Here is a 22,262-nt window from a genome sequence, read left to right as displayed (position 1 = left end):
TGGGCCCGCCGCACTATCAGGCGGTACACACATGTCCTGTTTATATCCGTATCACAGAGGACAGTAGGACACGCGGTGCGCTGTGCCCGGATTGTACGCCACAAGCACTGGTGTCTGCGCTGCCGATGTGAGTTGTACCCCGGATTCTCGGACGCAGCTCACATACGACCGTCTGTGTTCAGCCGTAAAGTGACAGTGGGGGTCACATTTTACCGATGTGGATCTGACACTTGATGCATTGCTGAACTCCAAGGCTGAACCTCGCACGTTTGTCGCAGATTTACATGACGAGCCAAACTATTTTATCCGATACTGTGTATTTCTGTAAGGTTACAAAAATGGCGCAGATTCCAACATGGAGGTGGAATTCATGCTTAAAATACGCCATGCGAAAAGACAGTTTTATATTAGAAATCGTGAACCCTGCGGCGCAGACAGGATGAATGTGCAGCGCCCTCCAGGCTCCTCCTTGTATCTGACCTCACACGCTGGGGGCTATACTTATTCTTATTCTGAATCTTAGCCTTCTGAGATGCCAGCAATGTCTCCCTGGTGTCAGCCTTCTGTCAGCTCTTCATTTTACTATTCTAGGTTGGAAGTTCTCACCGGACGCAGCAGGTTTCCCACCACAGATGTAACATAAAGGAGTATTCCCACCCAGGGCGTATCCACAGGATATACTGTATATGTCTGATAGATGGGGACTGTGACATAGAGACTGTTAGGCCGTCAGCCATGTTGGTCTGTATGTCCGGCCTTAGACCTATATTCAGCATCCAGTTTTTTTTATCCCCTGCCGGCCCTGAATAGTTGGGATGCAGTGATAGAGGCTTCTTAGTTCCCCCGCCTGTTGATATTCATATTTAGAAACGGCCATTATCTCCCCTTCCCTGGACAAGAGCTGGACTGTGATGTAAATAACCCCCTTTCTTTCTTCTCCCCACTGCATGAAGATACTATATTGTATGACCGTGCTCTTGTTAATGAATCTCAGGAAGCTCCTTCATCTACGGCTGAATATCCCAGCCATTTAGGCCCCGCCAGTTAAATACAAGGGAAAATCGGTTAATAAAGATTACTAGACTATAAAGGTCGCAGCCCGATATGAAATATACTTTCAGAATCAGGCAGCCCAGCTGAAAAAAATGCACACATACAAGGTAAACAGAACACCCTCAAAACGTGTCCCCAACAATTCATTAGTTCAACCTTGTTCATTTTAAAATGAATCATAACTCTGAAGATTGTGTCATAATTCATAGTCGGGGTTCCAGCTTACCGGTGATATTGTTACAAGCTGGTGGTGACAGCGTGTGTATTATACGCGGCACTGTAGAGCGTTGGATTGGATCAGGTCGTGGTTTGAGCTTCAGTTTTGTACGCTTGCAGAAGTCCGGGAAAGCTGGATATAAGACAGCCTGTATTCTAACAACTTCAAACTTGCAATCTTGCTAGAGTGATTAAGCTGCCATGATGGTTGGTGGCGGCAAGTGCGCTTGGAATAGTCGATCCGTGAGTAATTAGGGACAGAGGCAAGATCAATAGCTATTGTCCCGTCTCCTCTCCCTCCTGTACGTGACAGGGACCACGACTAGGACCTGCATCCCTATACAGAACTGGGGTCATCCGACCATCATGCTGAAGTCACTGCATCCAGGCAGAGCGAATGAATGGAGAGGTGACCACACATGTCCGCGGCTCTCCAGTCACTTCTATCTATAGGAGCTACAGAAGCAGTGGAAATGCCACCTGGAGGTGGGACCCCCATCTGTTAGCCATGAATGGAATTCCTCTAATTCTTGGGGTGACAGAGAACCTGCGCCTCTCAGCGCTCTATAAGTGACTTCTGTATGTCCCCTATGATGTCCCCTGTATGATTACAGCCACTCCTCTCTTCATAAAGGTTCCCGCAGGACCAGATCCTCCACATCAGACAGTTTTCTCCTGAATGACCACCCAGGATGGACAAGGAGCGGAATGAGATTACCGAGATCCTACTGAACGCCGCCTTGGAGATCATCTACCTGCTGACCGGAGAGGTGAACGGCTCTAGATCTCTATCTCTGTATTGTAGTATGTAATAAGTGATGGGAAGAATTCAGTGTCCTGTATAAGAGCTTCCAGACCTTCCATGTAACAGAGAAGACCAGAACAGCAGAAGACATGGAGATCGGCCGCAATATGGTCAGTTATGTATGATGGGAACAATGTGCCAATAGTAGTGATATAGCAAAGAGTAGAACCGTAAATAGGAACATTGTATCCAGGAGGAAAGGACCAGAGATGTAGAATGTGATGACAGGGGGAGAGCACATGGTCCATCTAGTCTGATATCTATATAGAGACATAGAAGATGACGGCAGGAGGAGAGCACATGGTCCATCTAGTCTGATATCTATATAGAGACATAGAAGATGATGGCAGGAGGAGAGCACACGGTCCGTCTAGTCTGATATCTATATAGAGACATAGAAGATGATGGCAGGAGGAGAGCACATGCTCCATCTAGTCTGATATCTGTATAGAGACATAGAAGAGGATGGCAGGAGGAGAGCACATGGTTCATCTAGTCTGATATCTATATAGAGGGATAGAAGATGATGGCAGGAGGAGAGCACATGGCCCATCTAGTCTGATATCTATATAGAGACATAGAAGATGATGGCCGGGGGAGAGCACATGGTCCATCTAGTCTGATATCTATATAGAGACATAGAAGATGATGGCAGGAGGAGAGCACATGGTCCATCTAGTCTGATATCTATATAGAGACATAGAAGATGATGGCAGGAGGAGAGCACATGGTTCATCTAGTCTGATATCTATATAGAGACATAGAAGATGATGGCAGGAGGAGAGCACATGGTCCATCTAGTCTGATATCTATATACAGACATAGAAGATGATGGCAGGAGGAGAGCACATGGTCCATCTAGTCTGATATCTATATAGAGACATAGAAGATGATGGCAGGAGGAGAGCACATTGTCCATCTAGTCTGATATCTATATAGAGACATAGAAGATGATGGCAGGGGGAGAGCATATGGTCCATCTAGTCTGATATCTATATAGAGACATAGAAGATGATGGCAGGAGGAGAGCACATGGTCCATCTAGTCTGATATCTATATAGAGACATAGAAGATGACGGCAGGAGGAGAGCACGTGGTCCATCTAGTCTGATATCTATATAGAGACATAGAAGATGATGACAGGAGGAGAGCACATGGTCCATCTAGTCTGATATCTATATACAGACATAGAAGATGATGGCAGGAGGAGAGCACATGGTCCATCTAGTCTGATATCTATATAGAGACATAGAAGATGAAGGCAGGAGAAGAGCACATGGTCCATCTAGTCTGATATCTATATAGAGACATAGAAGATGATGACAGGAGGAGAGCACATGGTTCATCTAGTCTGATATCTATATAGAGACATAGGAGATGATGGCAGGAGGAGAGCAGATGGTCCATCTAGTCTGATATCTATATAGAGACATAGAAGATGATGGCAGGGGGAGAGCAGATGGTACGTCCAGTCTGACCTCTATATAGAGACATAGAAGATGACGGCAGGAGGGAGAGCACATGGTCCATCTAGTCTGATATCTATATAGAGACATAGAAGATGACGGCAGGAGGAGAGCACATGGTTCATCTAGTCTGATATCTATATAGTGACATAGAAGATGACGGCAGGAGGAGAGCACATGGACCATCCAGTCTGATATCTATATAGAGACATAGAAGATGATGGCAGGGGGAGAGCACATGGTCCATCTAGACTGATATCTATATAGAGACATAGAAGATGATGGCAGGAGGAGAGCACATGGTCCATCTAGACTGATATCTATATAGAGACATAGAAGATGACGGCAGGAGGAGAGCACATGGTCCATCTAGACTGATATCTATATACAGACATAGAAGATGATGTACAGAGGAGAGCACATGGACCATCTAGTCTGATGTCTATATAGAGACATAGAAGATGACGGCAGGAGGAGAGCACATGGTTCATCTAGTCTGATATCTATATAGTGATATAGAAGATGATGGCAGGGGGAGAGCACATGGACCATCCAGTCTGACATCTATATAGAGACATAGAAGATGATGGCAGGGGGAGAGCACATGGTCCATCTAGACTGATATCTATATAGTGACATAGAAGATGATGGCAGGGGGAGAGCACATGGTCCATCTAGTCTGATATCCATATAGAGACATAGAAGATGATGGCAGGAGGAGAGCACATGGTTCATTTAGTCTGATACCTATATAGAGACATAGAAGATGATGGCAGGTGGAGAGCACATGGTCCATCTAGTCTGATTACTAAAGATGGATGATTTATTTTGATTACCACATTTGGAGTGAAGAAGGATTTTTCCCCTGATTATCTCTCCATACACAGGATTACACTGCAGTGAAGAAGACATCCGGTGACTCTGTGACTCCCATCATCCATCTCCAGGAGTCAGGAGGATGGAGCCGGACCCCGGGCCCCATCACAGAGCCTCCCCCGCACCCACTGACCAATAAGGAGAAGATCCTAGAGCTCACCAAGAAGATGACGGAGCTGCTGACCGGAGAGGTGACGCTGCGGGGAATGTGGGGGACATTATACAGTAACAGGAGGGCCTGGGTGATGACTGTATGTTGTGTTGTCAGGTTCCTATAAGGTGTCAGGATGTCACCGTCTATTTCTCCATGGAGGAGTGGGAGTATATAGGAGGACACCGGGATCTGTACAAGGACGCCATGATGGAGGACCACCGGCCGCTCACATCACAAGGTAAGAAGAGACTGATATATTTATAGGCAGTCTTGTTGCCCCTTACTGTAGGTACGGTCTAGCACTGGCAGCCATGTTGAAGCTTTAATACCATCATGTACGATGTATATGGATGTGCCTGCAATGACATGTAATATAGGAGCCCCCTGATTTCGGGCTCCATTCACATCACATCAAAGCCCTATGACTGCCATGTAGGTCGGACATTCCCGTGGAGCTCCGTTCACATGACTGATGCTAAACGTGTTTTACTATTGGCAGCTGTTGTGCTGGTAGAGTAGACGACCCCATACTATGCAGAGGTGTCCCCCAATAAAGTATGCTATGGCCTGTATTGTTGCAGCCGTTCTGAGGCCTGCACCCTGCTTACAAGCCAGACCAGGTTTTGGGTGTGCCCTTGCTCCTCCCGGAGCTGAGGGGTGTGGTAGTGGGAAGAGTAATGTCATTCAGCACCTGGTGCTGACTAGCTCAGCTGCTATTTAAACTGTGCTAGCATTGACCCCTGTGCTGGTCAATCACTTCAGTTCTATGTTGGACAGCGACGGTGCAACACAGAGTGGTGGAAGCTCTTCATTTTAAGCTAAGTGCTTTGCTGTTTGGTTTGGTTTTTGTTTCTCTTTTTGTTTTGTGCTAGGGCTCTCAGATAGGGACTGGTCAGTGGCCCAGGCACGAGTGCAGGCTCGCACTTATCAGTGCGGTCGGTCTGCCGAGCAGGCAGGGCCCCCTCCCGGGCTAGGGGAGTATAGGGAGAGAATTCCCCCTTTTATTTTGTGTTTTTTATGCACGATTGTGCCTTTGATTTATGTTATTGAGGTTGCACGTTCATAGGACGCAACATGTATGCTCTTCACACCAGATGTGCGATGCTAGCAAAATGATATACGGACAAAGTAGGAACATGTCGGGGCGCTTTCTTTTAAATTATCTATATTCATGTTTTTTTTGTTTTTGTTTTTTTATAGCTTTCTTTTACTTATTTTGACAGCTTTGTGCAATTAAAAATTAAATATAAAACCTTGTACTTATGTAAGCCTAAAGGGCTACTCGAGCTAAAACACATTTTTCCATTCCTGCCTCCCCCTCACCTTATATTAGACCTCCAGAGTGTGACAGACTATGCATACTAGGGTGCATCCACACAGGTGATGCGATTTCATCACGAGAAAATCTCAGAGATATCGCATCGGTGGTCCGTGTAATATTGCTGCGTTTTCTGGTGGCGATAATGCCATTTTATGTTGGCACAAAGTCGCACAACTCTGTAGCACCACGTGCATAGATTTTTCGGGAGTTGGCTTGAAATATAAGCCTTACATCAAAAATAAGCCCTAGATGCACTAAAAAAACTAAAAATAATACATCACCTAAGAGGCGCTGTCATCTCAAGCATGTCTTCTTCCCTTCCCTGACACTCGTCTTCTGTCAGCCCTTCCTGGATTGGAAGATCAAAATCCCTCCAGTAAGGGATGGCTGTGATTGGCTGAGCCACGGTGTTTGTGAACCAAACAAGTGCAACTAGCTAGAACCAGTACCATCTCTGTCTGTTGGGAGGACAGTGTGATTATCATTACCCACTATGGTCTACTAAATAATGCTACAGTATACAGTCAGTAGGATGAACAGTCATCACTTTGATTATGACTGTGATTGGAGTCTCTAATCATCAGTTATGTCATTAAATCAAAAAATTGTATAGTTGGAAGGGACCTCCAGGGTCATCGGGTCCAACCCCCTGCTCAATGCAGGATCACTAAATCATCCCAGACAGATGTCTGTCCAGCCTTTGTTTGAAGACATCCATTGAAGGGGAACTTCTCACCTCCAGTGGCACCCTGTTCCACTCATTGATCCCCCTCACTATCTAATATCTAATCTGTCTCCTCTAGAGATGAGCGAGCATGCTCGTCTGAGCTTGATGCTCGTTTGAGCATTAGCATACTCAAAGGTACTTGTTACTCGAGCGAGCACCACGCGGTGTTCGAGAAAATTTCACCCTCTCCTCCCCACATGTTTAGCGGCTTTTTAGCCAATAAACATGCAGGGAAGGCTTTGGAAACTCCTGCTATGACGTGCCAACCCTGTGCACGTCTATAGCAGTGACTGGCTGACCAGAACATGTGACCTAGGAGCATAAAAACTCAGGTCACCTGATGCTCGCCTCACACGGAGGCTGGATTATATGAGGGACAGAGCTGCTGTGAATGAGGGAGAGAGTTCGTGTAGGTTAGAAGGAGCATTTAGGCAGGGAACCATCTGCAAAGAACCCAACAGCCCTTTTTAGGACTACAACTCCACTTTTGTACATCATCAGTTTGGCTGGCTCGGACCAGTAGTGCGCACAAAGCATTCGCAAGCATCCCGGCTGTATACTGCATACAGTTACTGATTCTATACAGTATACTGCTACTGGTGTACACAGACTATATAGGAACTAACAAAACTCCTCATTTTTCATTTTTTTAAATTTCTTTTTGGCTTAAAGCATACGCCAAATGCCCCTGTGTGCGTCCTGTCGATCCACACTATATAACAAGACTGTACGCAGTTTACACTGTCTATTTTTGGCTTAAAGCATACGCAAAATACCTTGCAGTTGGCGTAGCATTTTGACGCAGTGCATTATACAACATGATAAACGCTAGGGGTAAGAGTCGAGGACGTGGATGTGGGCGTCCAAATGAGGGTGTAGGCAGAGGCAGAGGTCCTGGGCGGGATGAAACAGTGCCTGCTGCTGAGGGAGAAGTAGAACGCCGTGTATCTACGCTCCCTAGCTTCATCTCATAGTTTGCAGGTCTGCGTGGTACACCATTATAAAAACCACAACAGTGCGATCGGGTGATTACGTGGATAGCGGATAACGCGTCCAGTAATTTATCCACCACCCAGTCTTCCATGCAGTCCACTCACGCTAGCCAAGGGACTGGACCTGTGTATCCTGATGCTGATCCTCCTTCCCCAGCCTGGTCACTCCACGAAAAAGAGAGATTCAGAACAGGCATACTCACAGGAACTGTTCTCGGGTCCCTTTCTTGAGTGGCAAACAACAGTTCATGAGCAACCTGAGGAGTTTGTCGTGACCGATGCCCAAAATGTGGAACTTTCACAGTTTCAGCGTGATGAGGGTGGGGACTTCTAAGAGGTATTTGTTGATGATGATGAGACACAGTTGTCTGTCAGTGAGGTTGTTGTTAGGGCAGTAAGTCCGAGGGAGGAGCAGACTGAGGATTCAGAGGAAGAGTTGGTGGATGATGAGGTGACTGACCCGACCTGGGTTGGTAGGCATACTGAAGACAGGGCTTCAGAGGGGGAGGCAAGTGCAGCGCAAGAACAGGCTGGAAGAGGCAGTGGGGTGGCCAGAGGGTGAAGCATGGCCAGAGCAAGTAATCCCACAACTGTTCCCCACAGCACCTCCTCACTGCAAGCTCCCATGCAGAGGGCTAGGTGTTTGACGGTCTGGAGGTTTTTTAATGAGAGCGCGGATGACCGAAAAACACTGGTATGCAACCTGTGCTGCCCCAAGATCAGCAGGGGAGCCACCACTACCAGCCTGAACACCACCAGCATGTGTAAGCATATGATAGCTAAGCACCTGACAAGGTGGAACGAAGGCCATTCACCGCCAGCGAGTCACACCACTGCCTCTTCCCGTGTGTCACATGCTGGCACTGAGATGCAATCCCCCTCCCAGGACGCAGGCACGAGCATCTTCCGCACTGCACCCACCCCTTCACCTGCACGGTCCTCCACTGCCTCCACCAATGTGTCCCAGCGTTCAGCTGTCCATAACACAAACATTAGAGCAAAAGCACAAATATGCAGCCACCTACCTGCATGCACAATCACTAAACTTGCATATCTCCAAAATGCTGAGCCTGGAGATGCTGGTAGAAACAGGCTTTCCGCAACCTCATGTTGGCTGCCGTCCCTCGCTACTTGGTCCCCAGTCGCCACAATTTTTTCCCGCTGTGCCGTCCCCGCCCTACACCAGCACGTGTCACGGAATATCAACTGTGCCCTCACCAACGCGGTTACTGGGAAGGTCCACTTAACCACTGACACGTGGACAAGTGCTGGCGGGCAGGGACACTACGTCTCCCTGATGGCACATTGGGTTCACCTGGTGAAGGCTGGGACCGAGTCTGACCCCCCCTGGGTCCGCTCACGTTCTAACCACACCAAGGATTGCGGGTCCTACCTTAGTCATGGTTTCTCCAGCTTGTTATGCCACCTCCTCCACCCCCCCCCCCCCCACTCCTCCTCCTTCACCTCTCAATTATCATCTGTGAGCACGTTGCCTTCAGTCGGTAGGTCGAGGCACTGCAGCACTGCCGTGGGGAAGCCGTGCTGACACTACTGAGCTTAGGTGACAAGAGGCACACCGCCCAAAAGCTGTTACAGGGTTTGACGGAGCAGACTGATCTTTGGCTTTCGCAGCTGAACCTCCAACCAGGCATGGTCATGTGTGATAATGGGTGTAACCTCATAGCAGCTCTGCAGCTTGGCAGACTAACACACGTGCCATGCCTGTCCCACGTGTTCAATCTGGTGGTTTAGCGCTTTCTTAAAAACTACCCCAATTTGTCTGAGCTGCTCCGCAAGGTGCGTCGTGTGTGTGCACATTTCAGAAAGTCCACCACAGATGCTGCCATCCTTAGGACACTGCAACAGCGCTTCCAGGTGCCAGTGCACCGACTGTTGTGCGACGTGCCCATGCTCTGGAATTCAGCTTTGCACATGTTGGCCAGGGTTTAAGAGCAGCGTAGAGCCATTGTTGAATACCAGCTGCAACATGGCCGCCGGAGTGGTAGTCTGCCTCTGCACTTTTTCACAGAGGAGTGGGCATGGATGTGTGACATCTGTCGGGTCTTGGGAAACTTTGAGGAGTCAACACAAATGGTGAGCGGCGATGCGGTCATTATCAGCGTAACCATCCTGCTGCTTTGCCTGCTAAGAAGGTCGTTGCTAAGCATTAAGGCCGATGCGTTGTGGATAGAACAGGAGATGGGGGATGACAATACATCGCTTGATAGCCAGACCACCCTCAGGTCTGTTTCTCAGTGCGTATTGGAGGAGGCGGAAGAGACTGCTGCCCACTTTGCAGACGGTACTCATCCTACTTCCTTCACATTTGTTCAGCGTGTATGGGCTGAAGAGGAGGAGGAGGAGACTGAGAGTCATCCTCCTAGTGAGGACAGCGATATGTTGCGTACTGGGACTCTGGCACACATGGCTGACTTTATGTTAAGCTGCCTTTCCCGTGACCCTCACGTTAGACGGATTCTGGCCAACATGGATTACTGAGTGTTCACCCTTCTCGACCCACGGTATAAGGAGAACCTTTCCACTCTCATTCCCAATGAGGAAAGGAGTATGAGAGTGATGCAATACTACAGGGCCCTGGTGGACAAAGTGATGCTAAACTTTCCATCTGACAGCACTAGTGGCAGAAGGCGCAGTTCCGAGGGCCTAGTAGCAGGGGAACACTCTTCAAGGCCTTTGCCAGTTTTATGGCACCCCAGCCAGACTGTGTCACCACTCTCCAGTCTAGGCTGAGTAGGAGGGAACAGTGTAAAAATATGGTAAGGGAGTACATAGCCGACTGTACCAATATCCTTCGTGATCCCTCTGCTCCATACAACTATTGGGTGTCAAAGCTGGACACATGGCACGAACTTGCGCTGTACGCCTTGGAGGTGCTGGCCTGCCCTGCCGCTAGCGTGTTATCAGAGAGGGTGTTCAGTACTGCTGGGGAGATTATTACGGATAAGCGTACCCGCCTGTCAACTGACAGCGCCGACAGGCTTACACTTATTAAGATGAACAAAGCCTGGATTTCCCCAGACTTCTCTTCTCCACCGGTGGAAAGCAGCTTAACATAAAGTATCTTGAAGCTGTAACTGGAGAACCATGCACCCTCTATCACCCTAAAAAAGGGCAGAAGTAGCTTGGTCTATCCTTCTCTGATCTTCCTCTTCCCCCTCCTAAACCAGCATGTCAGCACGCTGAGCAGCCAATTCTTCAGAGGGCTAAAAGGCTCTGTGTAAACTATTTTTTTCGGAGGGCTGCCTCCAGGCTCTGTCAAAACAATTTTTTCTGGGGCCGCCTCCAGATTCTCACCCCCAATTTTGAAGAGGTTCACCACTAGAGTTCAGCAAATTTGCTGGTCCAGCTTCATATGCCCACAGAGTCCACAAATGTATCCCAGTGCAGTGTCCAGCTATCTGACACCGAGACAGAATGAATTGTCCTGGTTTGGCCACTCTAATTTCTTCATAGTACATGCTGTCTTTCCCTGGGGCACTGGTTAAAAAAAACCCCGGGGAGTGGCAGGGGCTGGGACAGGCGGTAGCTTGCCTGTCTGTGGACCGCCACCTGGATCCCATTAAGCAAGTACGAGCTCTATGTTAAAAAAAATATTTCAGGGGTTTACCTGCACTCTGGGTAAACAAATCATTCAGGGATACACCTATACTCTTGGTACACAAATTTTTCAGGGGTTCGCCTATACTCTTGGTACACAAATCTTTCAGGGGTTCGCCTATACTCTTGGTACACAAATCTTTCAGGGGTTCGCCTATACTCTTGGTACACAAATCTTTCAGGGGTTCGCCTATACTCTTGGTACACAAATCTTTCAGGGGTTCGCCTATACTCTTGGTACACAAATCTTTCAGGGGCTCGCCTATACTCTTGGTACACAAATGTTTCAGGGGCTCGCCTATACTCTTGGTAACCAAATGTTTCAGGGATTCGCCTATACTCTTGGTACACAAATCTTTCAGGGGTTCGCCTATACTCTTGGTACACAAATCTTTCAGGGGCTCGCCTATACTCTTGGTACACAAATGTTTCAGGGGCTCGCCTATACTCTTGGTAACCAAATGTTTCAGGGGTTCGCCTATACTCTTGGTAAACAAATGTTTCAGGGGTTTGCCTATACTCTTGGTAAAGCAATTGTTTCAGGGGTTCGCCTATACTCTTGGTAAACAAATGTTTCAGGGGTTTGCCTATACTCTTGGTAAAGCAATTGTTTCAGGGGTTCGCCTATACTCTTGGTAAAGCAATTGTTTCAAGGGTTCGCCTATACTCTTGGTAGAGCAATTGTTTCAGGGGTTCGCCTATACTCTTGGTAAACAAATGTTTCAAGGGTTCACCTGCACTCTGAGTAAAAAAATCTTTTGTTTTCGAATAGGTTGTTGAATTGTGGAGATGTGTAGAAGTACTGGCATTTGAGTCCCCTTTATGCCCACGTTTGTGGCTCATGAAATTTAGTGACGGAGGTCGCATGGGATTGGAATTATGATCATACGTTATTTATCAGCAATTCTCATCAACATTGTACGCTATCGCCCACAATTTCAAAGAGGGTCGCTGGCAGGCCCTGCCAACCATCTGCAGTGTGTGTCTCCTGTTCCTCCTTATCCAATACGCACTTATAAATAGACATGAGGGTGGTGTGGCATGAGGACAGCTGAACGTTGCGCTGGTAAAAATTTCAGTACGCTGTGAACTACTGAGTAGGCGAAGGGGTGCGCCTTACCCCGTTTTGGATAGGGACAGCTGGACACTGCACTGGGAAAAATGTCAGTACGCTGTGGATGCAGGCTCGTGCCTGTGTCCTGGGTGGGATTGGACAGAAATGCCAGCATGTAACACAGAAGAGGCAGTGGTGTCACCTGCAGGCGATGATTGGCCTTCGTTCCACCTAGTGTGGTGCTTAGCTACGATGTGCCAGCGCATGTGCCTTGCTGATTATGGTCTGGCCCAACTAAATTGTTAAGGGGGTGACCACCAGGCTCTTGCCCACAATTTGGCTTTATAGTGCGACCTGGGAGCCTCAGATGCATCCATGCATGCTGCCCCTGCTGTTCCTTATCCATTTCTGTGGTGTTTCCATCACTTTCTGATGTTTTCAGGTGAATCGCACACCCTCCCCTATGCAGAGCATCGGTCACCTTGAAAAATGTCTCCCATTGACTCCAATGGGGTTTGTTACTTGAAACGAGCTCCCGAGCATTTTAGCGCTCGCTAATCACTAGTCTCCTGCCTTTCAGTTTCATCCCATTGCTTCTATTCTTTCCTTGTGTAGATGAGAATAGGACTGATCCCTCTGCACTGTGACACCCTTCAGATACTTGTAGACCGCTATAAAGTCGCCTCTCAGCCTTCTCTTCTGCAAGCTAAACATTGCCAGATCCTTTAACAGTTCCTTATAGGACATGATTTGCATATCGCTCACCATGTTGGTAACTCTTCTCTGAACTTGTTCCAGTTTGTCTGTCTTTTTAAAGTGGGATGCCCAGAACTGGACACAGTATTCCAGATGAGGTCTGACTAAAGAAGCGTAGAGGGGGATAATGACCTCACGTGATCTAGACTCTATGCTTCTCTTAATACATCCTAGAATTGTGTTTTCCTATTTGGCTGCTGCATCACATTGTTGACTCATGTTCAGTCTATGATCTATTAGTATACCCAAGTCTTTTTCACATGTGCTACTTAGCCCAATTCCTCCCATTCTGTATGTGCTTTCTTCATTTTTCTTGCCCAGATGTAGAGCTTTGCATTTCTCCTTGTTAAATACCATTTTGTTAGGCGCGGGCCACTGTTCAAGCTTTTCTAGATCTTTTTGAATATTCGCCCTCTCTTCCCTAGTGTTAGCTATCCCTCCTAGCTTTGTGTCGTTGGCAAATTTGATCAGTTTCCCATTAATTCCCTCCTCCAGATCATTTATAAAAATGTTGACCAACACTGGGCCTAGGACAGAGCCTTGTGGTACCCCACTTCATACATTCTTCCACTTGGATGTGCAGCCATTTATGACCACTCTTTGAGTATGACCACTCAGCCAGTTTATTAATCCACCTAACAGTTGCCTTGTCAATCACAGATTTGGTCATTTTTTTTCAATAAGTATGCTATGAGATACTTTGTCAAATGCTTTACTAAAGTCAAGATATACTATAACCATCGCATTTCCCTGATCAACCAAGTCAGTGATTCTGTCATAGAAGAACATTAGATCAGTCTGGCATGACTTGTTTGTTATAAACCCATGGTGGGTCTGGTTATTTACTCCATTCTTATCCAAGTACTTGCATACATGCTGTTTAATAATTTGTTCAGAGATCTTTCCCGGTATAGAAGTCAGGCTCACAGGCCTGTAGTTTCTGGGATCCACCTTCTTCCCTTTTTTTTAAGATAGGGACAATATTTGCCCTTTTCCAATCTTCTGGGACTTCTCCTGTTCTTTAGGAATTTTCAAAGATTATGGCAACTGGTTCAGCAATTACCTCTGAACCACTCGCCATAATCTTTATGTTGAAGTGAGAGATCCACAATGTTCAAATAAAGGTAACATCGAATAATTAAAATACATATCAAAAGAACACTGGGACCATACTCCAATCATCATAAACTAGTTTTACCGTGTGATTGCACAGGGAGATTCCCTTGAGGAAGCTATTGCAAAATGTGCGTTGGGGTGCAGGTGACTGAGTGTGGCATGATACGGTAAAACTGCTCTCTTGGGGCTATAGGGCACTTTATACTTGCGGCCGATGAAGCACTGGGACCTCAGTGCAGGCGGTGAGGAGCACAACATCGTTATCAGGTACTCATAGATAACCCTGGAAGTGATGAACGAAGTGTATGATATGTAATATACAGGAGCTCATGTATTCCGTCACTGTGTGTCTCCACAGATGGAGCCGGTAGGATAAATTCCCTGGAGAGGCGACCCTGTCTGTATCCACAGGACTGTCCAGAGGAAGACCACGATGTCCCAGAGAACCAGCAGGTAGATGGCTATAAAGTCTCACCAGGATAAGCCCATAAAATGATGGAACCAAAAGTACATTACACCCAAATGAATTTGGATTTTTTTTTCTTACTTAGGGTGAAAAACTAGTTGTTAAGGTTGAATTTAAAGATGAAGCATCAGAGGCAGATAAAAGAATTAATCACCCGTGTAAGGAGGGGGGCTTTCATGGAGGGTCACCTAGATACTCCCATCATCTCATCACATACAATCCATTCCATCACTGTGTGTTTCCTACAGGTGCTCTTCTTGGAAGAAATCCCCTGGAGAGATGTCCCCATCCTCTGTATTCTCAGGACTGTCTAGAAGAAGAGTCCACTGTTCTAGAGAGCCATCAGGTAGATGATGCTGAGCCCTGTAGTTCCTCTACACTATGTTACAAAAATCAGATGTGCAATCCTTAGGTATAAAGGGGGGTATCACACAGGCATATCCAAGTATAGTACGGGACATCGCAATGCTTTAGGACCTTCCAAAGTACATTATTGTCAATTTCCTTGGGAAATGGAAACCGACCGGTGTGTGCGGTGCAGCTATGTAAGGGGAGACCTCATAAACTGACAGAACATGGAGAACAAAGCCTTGTATGAGCTATGAAGGCATCATGCTCCTCTGCTGAAACACTCACTCAGGAGGTATCACGCCATTGACACAGGCATTAGCACCAGAATAATCCACAGGGAACTGCATGTGAAGGGTTACCATAGATGAGCAGCTGCACACAACATCACAGCAGTGACTGCACAGGGGCACCTGTGATGGGGCTTGGAGCAACGGACTGTAAGTGAGTGGACGCAAGTGTTATGGACAGATGAATCACAGTACTTCATCTTCCAATCGGATGGCGGTTCTTGGGTGTTATGGGGGTAGGGAGGTTCTGCTGCGAAGAACGAGGACCATTGGTTATAGTGAAGTCACCCTCAACACCAATCAGTACAGAGACAATGCGGGTCCTGCAGTCACAGATGATCTCAGAGATCTTGGTGGCCTCTTCCAGTGATGTTTGATTTTTTTTTCCCTCTCATGTGTTGTAATGTACTGAATTATTACATATGAGCAGGGGGAAGATCTGACCGCTATTAAAATGGAGCAAGAAGAGCGGATGACGGGAGATTACCTGTGTAAGAGTGAAGCGGAGAAGGAAATTACAGCAGATGCTAACACAGGTATGCAATATTTGGGGGTATCAGGTCAGAGATGTGTGGAGGGGACAGGTTGTATATAGATTACATGTGGGGGGTATCAGTATATTAGGGCAGAGATGTATGGAGGGGACAGGTTGTATATAGATTACATGTGGGGGTATCACGATATTAGGTCAGAGATGTATGGAGGGACAGGTTGTATATAGAATAGATGTGGGGGTATCAGGATATTAGGGCAGAGATGTATGGAGGGGGGACAGGTTGTATATAGATTACATGTGGGGGGTATCAGGATATTAGGGCAGAGATGTATGGAGGGGACATAATGGAAACCTTTTATATAAATCACAGGTATAATTAAGGTGCAGGAAGGAAGTATATTTATTAGGACGCTTAACACTAGAACAAGGGAGTAGAATCTGTGATTAGTTGAGGGAAGATCAGAAGCAATGTCAGGAAATATAACATTGCTGGAAGAGTAGTAGATCCTTGGAACAAACTCCCAGCAGACGTGATTGAAGGATAATAGTCAATGAATTTGATCCAGGATCATTATGTATGCTAACAGATTCCACATACACATTGTGAGGCATCTGATAATACAGTGTTAAAGACCGCTACACGGTCACATAACCTTTCAAGTCTTGATGTTCAAATTAGTTCGTATCTGGGTGCACCAGGGAAAACCAAGAACTAAACTTTGAGATAGTTATCAGTTTCCTCAGATACGTAGAGATGAGCTATGGCAGATATACAGCTTTGGTATAGTTCTAATACAGGAAAGGAATGCGTCATTAGTCACGGCGTTAATCTCATTGGGTTAGAAAAACATTACGAATCATGCATTGTTCAGCAATCAGCGTAGTGTGAGAATATATATGTAATGTTCTTCAAATGTCTGTTTCTCCCAGCGTTATCTGGTCCTCCCCCCTTGTATTCACTTTGTGATTTAGGCGGCTGTAGTACAGTCAGTTCCTTTGTCCAAGTCTCCGAATGGAGGTGTGGGAGGGCTTCTTTTGATAACTGCGTCCAGACTTGGTTCTCAGAAAAAGAACAGAGACAAATCATTACACACTGTACCGTATCTCATGCTCTAAAGCTATTTCTGCTTTATTCGCATCATATAATGCTCCATTTTGTATCTAGCGGCCATTTTGAGACAGATTCTTCCATATTATGAGCCTGTACCTTCTCAATTCCCCCTAGAAACTGTCTCAAAATAAACAATACCTTTATTACTTCTACAAGACGGGGTAAGGTTTGCTTTCCCTATCTCTAGTTTATGATCTATGCCCTACCTATCATTGTTTGTCAGCTATTCAAGGGCTAATCCCTTCCCCGCCGATTAATCCTAACTAACTAAACGCGAAGACCTAGTAGACACAGAAGGGATCTACAACACACATGCTATTCTATTCTAATGGCTGGAAAACTAGAGTGGTCACCCCTGCTTCTGTTCAGACAGCTCCATTTGGGGGACAAATTGCTCTGTTGTATTATAGGCGTATCATCTGGCACCCCCCCTTGGCACTCTTATTGCATCTATATATACATGTGGATCAAAACTGCTACATGGAGCGTCTATTTCTCTCTTAGCACGATGCAGTGTTGGGTTCTCACCCTCAGTGTAGTCTTATTGATTGTATTAATTTGTACTGATCCCTGAAACAGGGGGCTAGTGTACAGTAGTCAAAGGTGTATGTGGCTACTTGTGTGTGTTAGAGGAATTGTACCACAATGTCACTTCCCCTTCATATTCTCCGGACCGGGGTTCCACTTTCCCTCCTTTCCTGCCCCTTTCCTGCCCTCTCAGGGATATAACGGCAGTGATAGACAAGAGCTGTGAGCCTCTAGTCAGTAATCCTGAGGCCAGCTCCTAGTGCAGCACAGGGGTCATGTTATAAATCGTACTGAGTGACCTCTGTACTGCAGTGGTGAAAAAGTTGAGGGGCACTGAGATGTTCGTCAGTGGATATTCATAGACCACCACAACATCTAGATAGCCTCTGTAGAGGAGTGGTGATCAACACCTATGCAGTAGATATATGGTGACAGAGACTCACACTCAACAAACAGAGGGTGGATCTAAAAGAAATGTACATTCACTGTCCCCTGTGAACCTACTGAGTGGTGTGTGTTCATCATGGATTAAATGAACAAATAGTGGACTCTCATATTAGAACGGGGATCGTGCGCCGTACCTGAATCAATAGCGCAGCCCCATGACAGAGAGTGCCCGGATCTAGAGTGTCCAATATTTTCAAACTCGACCTGGCGAAAACGGTCTCTGTGTGTGATAGCAGTGTGTTTGAATTAGAGTATCTCGAAAAACCACTGATCATTGATCAAGTGACACACGTGTTTTGTCTTGGAGTGTGAGATTAAGTGTCCATTGCATGGGACCACCAATCCACAATTGGAACTTAAACTATACACTAGATGATCCCTGAAGGGACTCAAGTGTGACAAAGACTATCTCCAGTGTCAGAGGTGATATGAGGACACAAATATTAATGCAGTAGGCATAATGTATCAGTGCTATTCTACCTAACAAGAGGCACTATTTTTAATAGTGTGGATCGCGCATGTTTTAATGAACACATTAAAAGTTATATTTTAATTTTCTAGTGATTCCCATCGGTGATTTGAGTTTTGCTATTAATTGGGATATTCGCCTGTCACGGTGACGTAACTGTCAGATACCTTAATTTAAACATGTTGCAAAACTAAACTCTGAGCCGTCTCTCAACCGGGAGTCTGAAGCCGTATGCTCAATCACGTAATCACAATTGTCACGTCTGATGCCGTCTGCTCAATCACTGCCTTTGAAGTATGCTCAATAAACTAAACCTCTCGAAGCTGTCTCTCAACCAGGATCTGAAGTCCCTGAGAAGTATGTTCGATAAACTAAACCTCTCGAAGCCGTCTCTCAACCGGGATCAGAAGTCCCTGAGAAGTATGCTCGACAATACAATTTATAACGTTCTAAAAGATTCTGTCCCCTGGTGTCATAGCCCACTCAAGACCTGAGGTCAACTTCTTTACCAGCGGTGATTTAATAATATGGACATCAGACACCTGACCGACCAGAAAGACCAACAATCAACTGTGCCAGAACAGACCAGCGGCAGACATCATATTATAAATATGATACTTACCGGGCTGTATGAAAGGGTGATCAGTCCTTGATTCTGGCACAATGGATATAAGAATTCCTCACCGTCCAATGTCTGTTAATAGTCCCGACTGATAAAAATCCTGACGACTACGCCAGTTGTTAAGGACCGCTACACGGTCACATAACCTTTCAAGTCTTAAGGTCCAAATTAGTTCGTATCTGGGTGCACCAGGGAAAACCAAGAACTAAACTTTGAGATAGTTATCAGTTTCCTCAGATACGTAGAGATGAGCCATGGCAGATATACAGCTCACTCTGCTTAAGGCCCATACACTGAGTGTTTATTGACTTTGGTATACTTCTAATAAAGGAATGCATCATTAGTCACGCCGTTAATCTCATTGGGTTAGAAAAACATTAAGAATCATGCATTGTTCAGCAATCAGCGTTGTGTGAGAATATATATGTAATGTTCTTCAAGTGTCTGTTTCTCCCAGCGTTATCTGGTCCTCCCTTGTATCCACTTTGTGATTTAGGCGGCTGTAGTACAGTCAGTTCCTTTGTCCAAGTCTCCGAATGGAGGTGTGGGAGGGCTTCTTTTGATAACAACTGCGTCCAGACTTGGTTCTCAGAAAAAGAACCGAGACAGATCATTACACACTGTACCGTATCTCATGCTCTAAAGCTATTTCTGCTTTGTTTACTGTTTTACTACGCACAAGCTTTATTCAGCCCCTTCTTACTGCCTCACCTGCAGCAGCTGCCGACGCTCTGTTCAGGAGAGTCCAGCAGGAGCAAGGTTATGTGATTAAATACAGGGCTAGTCATCAAGAAGCAGCAGGTTTGGGGATTTTATTACAAAGTAAATAAGAGAGGTCCACAATCCGACATCACTGAGAAGAGGAAGGCTCATAGTTTTTTATGACCTAACAAGTCATTTTTCTGCTGCTCTGCAGGTTTATAGTAGAGGTGAGTCAGTGGCCGCACAGAGTAACATTCTCATTGTTCGTACATGATAGCACCTTCTTTTCCTTTATTCTAAATTCTTAGTGGAAAGGATCAATCAAGTTATTTTAAAGCTCCATTACAGATTCATATTGATGACCTCATTCTGTCTGTTCTAATCAATGTGCCCTATCAGTCTGGCATCACACGCACCGTCTCTGATGCAGAGCTGTGAGCCAAATGCAGGGTTGGATTCAAAAATATACAGTATAAAGCATGGACTGGCACTGTCCTCTTTCTGGATCCACTTCTGGCTTTAGTTTTAAAAAAAAAAAGTACCACAAACTAGTTGTGTTTGCAGTTTAAGAAGAATGTAAATTTTTCCTACTTTGTATTAGGATAACAAATTGTATGATAATTTTTTTTTAACAGAAAATCGCTCTGAGGTTAACTTCATGTTGTCTATAAATGATAAGGTAGAGGATGAAGATATCCCACAGCTCTCTCCAGGAGAAAACTGCACTACCCTTAACATTCATCCTGGACTGCACAGTACAGATCTGTCCTATGATGACCTTAATCTGGAGCTGCACTCAAAATATGGGAAAATTTTTGTTTGCAAAACAGAACTTATTACACATGGGAGATGTCACACAGGAAAGAAGTTGCATTTATGCACAACATGTGGAAAAAGTTTTAATCACAAAGGAAATCTTGTTGCACATGAGAGAATTCACACAGGAGAGAAACCGTATTCATGTTCAGAATGTGGAAAATGTTTTAATCAGAAATCAAATCTTGTTACGCACGAGAGATCTCACACAGGAGTGAAGCCGTATTCATGTTCAGAATGTGGGAAACATTTTGTTTCAAAATCATATCTTCTTTTACATGAGCGAATTCACACAGGAGAGAAGCCGTATTCATGTTCCGAATGTGGGAAATGTTTTATTGGGAAATCACATCTTGTTACACATGAGAGAATTCATAAAACAGAGAAGCCATATTCATGTACAGAGTGTGGGAAATGTTTTATTCGGAAGTCATATCTTGTTACGCATGAGAGAATTCACACAGGAGTGAAGCCATATTCATGTTCAGAGTGTGGGAAATGTTTTATTAGTGCAGTCAATCTTAATTCTCATCAAAGAAGTCACTCAGGAGAGAGGCCATTTTGATCTTCTATATAGGGAAAATGTTTTCTAATGAGATGAAAATTTTGAAACTCATCAGAGAATTCATACAGAGAAGAAATCTGATTTTTTTTATTTTTTTGTAATGTGTGAAATCTTCTTAGAGCAAAAAGATAACCCATCCGGTTATTCAAAGACAACAGAGCCAATAAGAGGACTAATTTCTTTTTGGACAGAAGCCAATTTCTTCTTCCCCGACGTCCACTGTGATCGGGATCCACAGAGGAAAAGTATTGTAGATATGAGGAAGAGAAGAGCCTTGTTTATTATCATAGCAGTGATGCTGAACTGTTGCCATGAACCTTACTACTTATCACTGCAGTCCTAAAGTCACCCGCACTGCAGGAGAATCCAGAGGGACAGAGGTGGAAAAGTAAGAACACCTCATGTAAACTTTTTATTTATTTATTTATTTTTTAAGTTAAGTGATTTTTATTAAAAGCCTTGTCTTTTTTGTTTGAAAACCTAAACATACATTTCTAAACCCCTTCCTACCTCTCGCAATCCTAACGGGTAAATAAACATGAAACATTATATGCAGTAAGCATAGTAGGTGTGTTATTTCTCTCATTACATAGTGTCCTTAAATATAGATTTTTTTTGTTTTTGTTTTTTTTTTTTTAGTCCTTGAAATCTTGTAGTGTGGTGCTCTCTTCCAGGGCGCATGTGAAGTCAGTATATAGAAGCCTAGCAGATACACAAATGTATCAGATGACCCATATAATATCTTTACTAGGAAATTTGCATTCCTGCTACAACCCCACAAACCTTTATTTTTAATATGTGGATTATTAGTGTTTTATTTGTCAGAAAGTTGATGTACCTGTACACATACGTGCTGCTTTCTCTGTACCATTGCAAGGACTACTTTGTGTGTTTGCGTATATGAATGCATGTATTTACTATTATATACAGGGTGTCTCTAAAGTAAGCCCCACTTTAATAATTTAACAATTTATTACTTGGAGCAACATCCAAGAATAGGAAGCTGAACCGCTAGTAGTGGGAGAATCCATTTAAGGCAATGGTCAGGGGGCTCTGGATCTATCAAACCCTCCTGCCTTTAAACAGTAAGGTGAATACAATTTTCAGCAACATTTTATTTAGTTGAAAACTGCATCTTATAGCCGAGAAAAATACAGCATATGCACCCTGTATATATGGTATATATGTAAGCACACAGTGATTCAAAGGTCGGGGCCACCCAGAATATCTTTTGAATGAAAGGAGCGA

General features: G+C 45.1%; 1 protein-coding gene across 1 annotated transcript; it reads left to right on the top strand.

Moving 5' to 3' along the window:
- Positions 1-4,669: 4,669 nt before the first annotated feature.
- On the top strand, positions 4,670-20,437 carry LOC136627297 (oocyte zinc finger protein XlCOF7.1-like). The gene is made up of 5 exons (XM_066602287.1): positions 4,670-4,808; positions 14,513-14,607; positions 14,706-14,778; positions 14,869-14,966; positions 20,269-20,437. The coding sequence occupies exons 1-5, from the start codon at positions 4,670-4,672 to the stop codon at positions 20,302-20,304; spliced, it is 441 nt and encodes a 146-aa protein (XP_066458384.1). The 3' UTR covers positions 20,305-20,437.
- Positions 20,438-22,262: the final 1,825 nt, after the last annotated feature.

Source organism: Eleutherodactylus coqui, chromosome 5 (genome assembly GCF_035609145.1).
Source record: "Eleutherodactylus coqui strain aEleCoq1 chromosome 5, aEleCoq1.hap1, whole genome shotgun sequence".
Taxonomy (NCBI): Eukaryota; Metazoa; Chordata; class Amphibia; order Anura; family Eleutherodactylidae; genus Eleutherodactylus; species Eleutherodactylus coqui.
This window is presented reverse-complemented; position numbering and strand designations above follow the sequence as displayed.